Here is a 9,815-nt window from a genome sequence, read left to right as displayed (position 1 = left end):
CCTTTTTAAGGTTTAATGGTTCGGAAGACGATATGTTCCCCCCTTCTTTTGGCGCATGACCCTTTACATTATATAACCCTTCCCAGTTGATCCTAACATTCTATCTGTCGATCAGGCAGGTAGCTACTCGAGTGCCTGTCCCATCAGCTGCCTCTCTCTACTTTCTATTAGTTGGAATAACCGAAGCCACACTGTTTAGGGGTCTTTTCCCATCAATGTGGTTAGAACGTTTGTTGGCGCATTCAATGCGGAGGTGACGTCTTTTCCTTGATCCATTCCTACACTGCACCCCCGTGCGAGTCCCATTCTACTCGTCTTTTCTTCTAGGAGCGCCTTGGAGGCTGCCTTTGATGACGTGTCGTTATTCCCTTTTAGTCCTCGAGATGCCGAGGATAGGGTCATCCTCGGCTGCCTCCCTAGACCATTGGGATTTTTGCTACTTGTCCTCGGCAACTATTCTCCTCGACGCGGTCCTTAGACCCTAACGGGAAGTGGGATGGGACCACAAATTCTTTGGCCCCACTGTTATAATTAAGTAAATATATCACTTATATCAGAAGAAAAAAAATTACAAAACTTTAATAACATGAGAAAAATGTAATTTTATCAATAGCTTGCTAATAACATTATGTTGAGAATATGATAATTATCAATAATGTAGCTCATCTTTCTACACAAATCTCTTATTCACAAAGATTCACTGAATGGACCAAATAGACTGAAGTGGACCGAATGGATAGAAATGTTACACTAATGTAGCTCAATAAGAGCGTAATAATAATAAATGTTATGCTTCAGTTTTAAAATATTATATAGATATAAATTGTGTTTGTATATATGGCAAATTTTCATGAGATCAAATAAAAAATTACCATAATTATAAATGGACTAGTAATTTATCCATGCGATGCACAGATAATATTGTAATGTTTTATGTTAGATGATTTTGGAGAATGTTATATATTTACAGCTATTAATGTAGAGTCATGACTTCCCATTTGAAGTCAGAGATAGAGTTAACCATTATTGGTGGTCAAGCGAAGAAATAGTAAACAAATTAACACCAATTCACCTAAAAAAGGTATAATCAAGTTTGGTAGAGCTAACTTGTGTTGACATTAATATATATATATATATATATATTTATATATTTTTTTTGCTAAATAAACATCTTTATTCACAAAAGGAAACCAGGACTGGTATAGCATGGAATTCATGGGCTTTTGCCCATCTCTTTCCAAAACTTGAGCCACTAACAAAAATGGATTAGAGATGGAGACAGGCCCCAAGTTGTTACAAAAAGCAACCCAGAAGGCTAACAAATGGGCTGAGGAATTACCCTCTCTTTTCATAAAAGAAAAAGAAACATCATCAAATAGACTACAAAGAGCTAAAATATTCAGCAATATTACATCAATAGTCCAATCAGATGATGACTTTTTGTCTTTAAGAGGTTCAATAACATTCCAAGCATCACCTTCTATTATAACTTTTTTGAGCCCAACTTCAACTACTTTATTAACCGCTGCATAGACCGCTTTAGCTTCACTCCACAGGGGGCTTCCTGTGTCCAAAATGTCAATCCAATCCAAAACAACTCTGCCACGATTGTCTCTGCCCACCATTGCAACTGAAGTTTTATTCTCTCTTATGGCAGCATCAAAATTTAATTTCACCCAACCAGTAGGAGGAGGGATCCAACTAGACTCAATCAATTCTAGTTTTTCCCCACAAACTTCTTCCCAAGCGGCTTTTTGTTCATTAAAAGAGTTCTGAATTTTCCTAGCAAAATCTACCACTGAACCAATATCTTCACCAAATCTAGCCTTATTCCTCTGCATCCAAATCCTGTCACACACAATTGAGGCATATAATTGGAAATGAAGGGATTCCTCATCCCTTATTCCCAATTTCATTTTGGGATCAATGATACATTTTACCCATTCTATAATATCAATATGAGATAAATTAGACATATTTAAAGGCCATGGAGCCATAAGCCATACCTGAGAGGTCCACAGACATTGAAGGAAAATATGTTCAATTGTCTCAACCGCATTCTTGCATAAGAAACACTCAATGGATGGGATATGAGATCTTTTCTCCATCTCCTCACCTACATGAAGCGTCCTCCAAACCATCTTCCACAGGAGATTCTTGAATCTGGCATGGACCTTAAGATTCCATAAACCTCTCATTTCTTTGATACTAAGAGGATTTGGGCCAGTTAACTGGGGTTGGATGATTGACATATAAGCTGACTTGACTGAGAAAGAGTCGATTTTGATAAACACCAAAAAATATGATCATTTTGTTGGTGATGTGGAAGATTGATCTTAAGTATTTTCATTACTGTCTCCGTATCAAATAAATTGAATAGCTTACCATGATCCCATTGTCTTGAGTCATGGTCAACGAGACAAGCCACATAAACATCACTGCTACTTGTGTCATTGGAGCTGGTGGGAATAAATCTTGGGATTTTAGGAAACCATGGGTCTTCCCACATACACGTACCCCATTCATTCCCAATCTTATGGCAAAGCCCATTTCTAAGGACATCTCTGCATTTGAATATACTTATAGCTGCCCAAGAAGCAGATTTAGGAAACTGCATCTTCATAAAGTTTCTATGCTGCACATATTTCTTCCGAAAGATTTGAACCCATTTTTTCTCAGAGTTACTTGCCACCTCCCAAGATAATTTAGCTACTAAAGCTTTATTCAAATCCTCTGTTTTCCTTATATCTATACCACCAGCCCATTTAGGGAGGCATATTAAGTCCCAGCTTTTTAAAAACAACCCATGATTCTTTTCATCTATTCCCCACCAAAATTTCTATTGATACCATCAAGCTTCTTACATATAGACTTTGGCAAAAGAAGGGAAGACATGTGGTAAGAAGGGATGGATGAAAATACTGACCTGATAAGAGCCCTTCTTGCTTCTTGAGATAACATTTTCATTTTCCATCCTTGAAGACGGTTATTAACCTTATCAATAACCTCTTAAAGCGCCAACCTTTTCTCCTTGCCCGTGACTAGAGGAAGCCCAAGATATTTTTCCCTCCTGTTTGAAGTATTTATCCCTAACATATTTGCCAATCGACCTTTGAGAAAAAGTGAAACATTTTTGCTGAACATGATAACAGACTTTGACAAGTTTATTTTTTGCTTCGACCATGCTAAGAATAAATTAATACACTCCATGATGCCAATTGTGTCAGTCTCCCTTGCATGGGCAAATAAAAATAGATCATCAGCAAATTGTAAATGAGTAATTGGTTCACTATCTCGAGATAATTTGACCCCCTTGATCCTATCATTAAGACCTGCTCTTCCAATCATTCTAGATAAGACCTCTCCTGCTAGAACAAATAAGAAAGGGGATAGAGGGTCCCCTTGCCTAAGGTCTCTTTCAGATTTGAAGAACCCATAGGGAGCTCCATTGATGAGAATAGAGAAAGAGGGTGTTGTAATATATTGAAGCACCCACTGGATCCATATCTCTAGAAATCAAAAACACTTCATGACTTTGTGAAGAAATTCCCATTCAAGCCTATCATAGGCCTTCTCCATATCTATCTTGAGCCCCATCCAAGGACTTTTTCCTTTCTTCTTCCTCATTTCATACATGATCTCTTGGGCAATGAACGTATTTTCCTGAATAGTCCTTTCTGGAACAAAAGCAGTTTGCCAAGGAGAGACTATTTTATCAAGAACCCTCTTAAGCCTATTAGCAACCAGCTTAGATATTATTTTGTACAGAACATTGCCTAGGCTTATTGGCCTATACTGCTGGACAGTTGTTGTATTACTGTTCTTTGATTTTAATACAATAAAAGAGTGGTTTAACTCTCTAAGCATGAAGCCCCTAATAAAGAAGCTAGACACAGCTTCAACCACCTCACCCCCTATGATGTTCCAATAAAATTTGTTAAAGAGAGCCAACATTCCGTCGGGGCCTGGAGCCTTGTTAGAACCCATACTAAATAACACCTCTCTCATTTCCTTCGGAGAAGGAATAGTAACAAGCATTTCCCGATCATCATCTGAGAGACAAGGAGAAATCAGATCATCCAAATCATTTGGAATAGAAGGATGGGATGAAGAGAACAAGCTCTTATAAAATTGTTCAAAGCACTTACCAATGTTATCCCTTCCACATATCCAATGCCCCTCATCATTCTTGATAAAGTCAATGCTATTTCTTCTCCTTTTGATTACTGTTGACAAATGGAAAAATCTAACTCAGCTAAAGTGTGCCACTTTGTTCTTGCCTTTTGCTTCCAAAGGGTCTCTTCCCTTTCCAGCCATTCTTGCAGCTTAAGACTTATACTTGCTTTAAGCTTTACATTTTCAGGCGTTGGGTCTTTTGCTTGGATTTCTTCTAACCTTCTCCAAGACTCCTTGATTTTTGACTGAATATTTCCAAACCACTGTTTATTCCACTTATGAAATTCTTGCTTTGTTACCTTGATTTTATTACACACTTTGAAGAGGGTGACCCATGAATGCTTTGCCTCCATGCTTTCTCAACCACAAAAAAACTAGATCTATCCCTGGTCCATGCTTTTTCAAATTTAAAAGGCCTCTTAATATTTCTATCTTCCCCTTCTGAAAGGAGAAGAATTGGTGAGTGGTCAGATGTAGAGGTTGGAATGTGTCTCACTGCTGCTCTAGGGAATAATATTCTCCATTTATCATTTGAAAAGACCCTATCAAGTCTTTCTTTGATATTAGTTAGCGCTTCCCTTCTGTTTGACCATGTGAATGGATTCCCTAAAAAATGGATATCTATTAATCCATTATTATTAATTATCTCTCCTGGTTTGTCCCTTGATGAACTTGCCACAGGCCTTCCCCCTCTTTTTTCTTCCTGGCTAAATACTTGATTAAAATCCCCTATCATGTCCATGCCCCACCAAAGGCATTGCCTACTTTATCTAATGCTTCCTAGAACAGCTCCTTTTTACACTTCTGGGGGGGGCCGTAAACCAGTGATAAAAGCCATGACTCATTAATGGGATCAGAAAATACCAAACAATTCACCATATTTTTACTTTTGAAAATCACCTCAATGTCTACTCCATATTTCCAGCCCACTACAAGCCCCCCTTTCCTTCCTCTTAGGTCAACAAACTCAGAATTATAAAACCCCATAGACTTAATCATCTTGGAAATTCTACTAAAAGTAATCTTAGTTTCGGACAAAAAAACCACATCTGGGCAAGTGTCCTTTATTGTGGATCAAAGAACTCTTTTTGCCGAGGTTCGAGCCAAACCTTGACAATTCCAACTTAAAACAATCATGGCTGGGTTGGGGGCATGGTAAGGCTCGCCTCCTTAGCCATTTTAGATATTGGGAAATTACCTGTACTAGCTTCAACTTCTTCCTCTATAGTAGATAATCTGGCACTTGCTGACCCTCTGATTTCTCTTGCCCTTGCCTTCAGTTTTTTCCTTTCTTGTTTCTTCTTTCTCATATCCCTTTTAGGATCTACCAGAGTTTCTGACCTCTGTAGCTCCTCACTAATACTTTCATAGTTAGCCCATAAACCTTTACAATGTCCCCTGACCCAATTTTAGAAAGTTTAAGTGCTTTATTTAATGTTGGGCCATCCATTACTACCCCTTTCCTTTTACCACTAATACTTAACTGGTAAGTCTCTGTGGGCTTTGATGAGAGGGCTATTGGGCCTAGATCTACTTCAATTATCTCCTCAAATTCTCTAATTCCTGAGGGCTTATTATCCTTTGACTCCTCTGCTTTATTGAAAAATGCAATCCAAGCTAGCCCTTTTAATTGGGCCTTTGAAAGCCCAACTACATTAGATGGGTTCAACAGTTCTAGATTTTTTGGTTGGGATGGTTCGGTGGGATTGGGGAGTGGATTGGGAGTATCTGGATGATTCTGACAGTGGCTATTTAAAGGTTGAATTGGTGGCTCCAAATTTGGATTGGGATTGTCAAGGTTTGATGTGTATTGGGACTCAATATTTCTTGGGTTTTATGTCTGGTTCAGAATTGGCTGACTATAAATTGGATACTTTAGATTTTTAGTTTGTTCAATGTCCATTGGGATTAGGGAGGTTAGTGTGGATTGAACCAAGCATGTGCTAATGGGATTGTTTTCTTTGAATTTGACATGGGAATCTGGTTGGGTTTGGTTGTGGAGGTTGATGATTTTTTCTAGCTGGACAGGATTTGAGGTGACAAAGGTTGCTAGACTTTCAAAATTTGTGGGGAGTTGATCTATCGGGGTTCCCAAGGCATCAAAGTTGATAATGTGTTTCCCTGTTTCATCACTGTTCATTACATGCTCCACATCATTTGCCACCGCTGAAAGAGAAGACCTTGTTAGCTCTGGATTGCTATCCTCATCTTCATTACAGATCTCCGAGAGGAACTCTACCCACCTAGAGGTTCTTTTTCCTTGAGTTTCAGCTTTCATCCAAGGTCCAAACCCCTGAGGTTCATTCAACATCTTTTGCACTGATGAACTACATCTGACTTTAACATGTCCCAACCTACCACATTTAAAACAAAAGGCCACCACTTTCTCATATTTTAGCTAGATCCAGATATCAGGCAGAGGATCTCTATCAAGGAAAAAACCACTTTTTAGTGGTTTGCTCACTTCAAATTCCACCTTGACCCTCAAAAATTGGCTCATACACACCAAGCCATCACCTGTGAAGTCCACCTCTAAAACTTTTCCCAAAAGATTTCCAATATTTTCTGCATTTTCTTTTGACATATATTCTATAGGTAAATCATGAACTTGAACCCACAATTGAATGAAAGAGAAGTCAATATCTCTTACCTAGAGTTTCTAATCCCATGGTTTAAGGATGAGAGGAAATCCCTCTAGGTTCCATGGCCCAAGCTCAATGACCCTTTTCCTATCTCCTTCAGCAGCAAACTTGAAGAGATATATATTGTCACTTAGGTCCACAATCTGAACTCCTTTAGCCGTAGTCCATGCTTTCAAGAGAATAGCTTTGACTGCATTCTTATTTATAACTTTATTTGCCAGAATCTTACCAACTAGACCCATGCTGCCTTATCGTTAGCCTTCAGCTTTATGGGTTTATTGGGACTTTGTAAACTGACTAGAGAATCCAATATGGATACATCTAGTTCTTTATTACTGGATGATTTTGCCATGGGACCAGATTGGCCCCCACTTGGTGGGTAAATAACGGGCTCCACGGTTGGGTTAAAATGGATGAAGATGAGTGCAAAGAAAAAGTACAAAGGATTTAGATCTGATGAGATAAAAAAGCTAGATGGAGATGGGTTATCTTTGAAAGGCAGAGAGATAGGGAAAAGAAAAAGGAGGATTGAAAGAAAAGAGACCTAGAGCCACTGGGAAGAAAGTGGGCTTAGGTTAGAGACAAGTTGTCCAAGCAAGGAGAGAGAGTTGCCAAGAGCAACGAGTGTTTCTTGTGCTGACAGTTATAGTTTAATTTATTACTACGAGGACAATTTATTAGACCTCCCTTTAGGTCTTAAAAAACAAATATTGTTGTTTTGAAAAGATATCCACATTTTTTTTAAGGATGTCTACACTTCTTACACTACTGAGTGTGTACAATAGTGTGCAAATAATTATTGTTTTTCTTTAAAAATGGTCCTATACTCCTATCTGCTTTATTTTTCTCTTTCATATTTGTTTCCCCTCCCTCTCATTTGTGTTACCCTAGAGAGATACAGATAAAAATGCATGCATACAAAGGCCAGTTCATCATGAACAAAAAATCAACTTTTCTTGGGTTATTGCTCAGGGAATTTAACTTGAGACATGAAATGAAAGCATGTAAATCCAGCAACGCCAATCTACAACGCTCCCTTTTCTCACATGGTAATGCTATATAGGTGTACAACAATTTTACAATCTTTCTCACGCCAAAACTGAACGGTAGAACATGATACAATCCCTTTCTAACCAGATTGTGGAAATTATAGAACTTTATACATGCAAAATCAGTCCCACTGATTGTCTAATTTAACCTTATGATACAAACAATTAATAACAAAGCAGATATGGAGCTGCATGACTCAGCTGAACAGAGGTGGTAAATACTTCCACCAAATATTAGCAATAGTTTCCCTAAAAATTAATGAAAAAGCAGAAAAAAGGTTTTGCAAAGCTTCCATTGAAAGTAGACAACTTCATCAGGAGATGCTTAGTCTAGAAATTTTTAATTAACCATCTGTGAGTTTAGACTGTTGGTTTTGTACACCAAGAAAGATCCAGTGCTAAAATAATTGGATGCCAGTGCCTTTCCAGCTGAGGTTGCTGAGAGAGTGCCAGTTGAGAGAGTTCAAGAACAGAACCCATGCAGAAACTCATCCTGCAATTAGCATAAAATAAAAGAACAGCCAAAATAAGAGCAAAACACATTAGCAACTGATTAAGAAAAAGCAATCAGTTCAGTTAACTTCCAAGGTCTGCAAAAAGGTTTCATGTTTGCGTTGAAGAAAAAAATTGATTGTGAAATGTTCCACTCCATTTCAAGAAACAAGTGATACACATTCATATTTGAAATCTGAATGGAATCAAGTAAAATTTAACAAACAAATCAATTACAGTGAAAGAATCCTCTAGCAATTTCTTTCATTATAAGAGGAAACGAAACCTTATGAAACTATCAAGTTAAAGATAATGCCGATACCTTACAACTCTTATGGAAAATCCATCCACTTCCAAGCTCAATCTCCATCATTTTTACCACTTTCTCGACCTACCAGTACAATATTGTCCCAATTTAATACCACTAAGCATTAACTCGCAAGTCCCATGTGCATACCAATTAATATAAACTAACAAATTTTATTTTTTATTGGTAAATTACAGATGTATCTAATGGATTCTAAATCCGTAACCTCATCCTCTACATATTCTTATGGGAGGAAAAATTGCCATTTAAGCCAGAACTCATTAGTGTATGTATAAGCTAACAATTACAAACCATCTTATTCAATAATTTCAAAGAAATCACAAATTAAACACGAAAACCTTGCTCCTATGTGCAACAGGATCACAATCTAACACCAAAATGATTCGACCACTTTCAATTGAAGGCATATGGACAACCCTTTCACCGCACCAACCCTTTAAAAAAACCTCCAAGTTAACAATATAAAAAATAAATCACTAAAAAAAGAGTAATGCTAGAGAGAAAAATTTCAAAACTTCTTTCCTATAACTTGCCAAGGTAACAAATTATGATTGGTGTAACACTATTTTCATATCAACCCATCATTGATAATACTTTTATTGTACGCCAATTATAAAATGTCACATCAACCATTGAGGAAATATCATGAATTTCTTTGTCACTAGACTTAAAAACAAACAGTGAATCACATGGTTCTTAATGTAATATACCTTGAATGGAATCCCGAGTGTATAGTCTCTATGAAATCCCTTGTGAGCCTTCTCATCATCTTCCTCTCCAGGAGCATACTTGACCCCACATGTTGAACATGTGTGTAAATTAAAATCAGACTAACCCAAATCCAAATGCAACTGTGCATAAGTTCTCTTCTTGTTCATCTTAATTGCTCCTTTAGAACTCTTTGATTTCGCTATTGAACACAAATTATCTGAATTGGGTTTCTTCACTAGTATCTCACTGATTGACCCTTTATTAATGTACACCCAAAAATAAAAAGAGTCATAGAATATATAAATTCATCATTATTCTTCAAAACCCATGTGTGCAAACAAGTTTAAACACCCAAATTTTCAACTCAATTGATTATTATTTAGATTCCCAGATAACAAAACAGCGTATTAAAGCCAA

At 37.4% G+C, this 9,815-nt stretch overlaps 1 protein-coding gene across 1 annotated transcript; it reads right to left on the bottom strand.

Annotated features, from left to right (window-relative positions):
• Positions 1–1,335: 1,335 nt before the first annotated feature.
• On the bottom strand, positions 1,336–2,617 carry LOC115951982. Its single transcript, XM_031069091.1, has 4 exons — positions 2,386–2,617; positions 2,121–2,266; positions 1,413–2,006; positions 1,336–1,344 (listed from the first exon to the last, which is right to left on the bottom strand). Exons 1-4 carry the CDS (start codon positions 2,615–2,617, stop codon positions 1,336–1,338), a joined length of 981 nt encoding a protein of 326 aa, XP_030924951.1.
• Positions 2,618–9,815: the final 7,198 nt, after the last annotated feature.

Source organism: Quercus lobata, chromosome 7 (assembly GCF_001633185.2).
Source record: "Quercus lobata isolate SW786 chromosome 7, ValleyOak3.0 Primary Assembly, whole genome shotgun sequence".
Classification (NCBI taxonomy): Eukaryota; Viridiplantae; Streptophyta; class Magnoliopsida; order Fagales; family Fagaceae; genus Quercus; species Quercus lobata.
The sequence above is the reverse complement of the archived record's forward strand: the minus strand, read 5'-3'. Positions and strand labels throughout refer to the sequence as shown.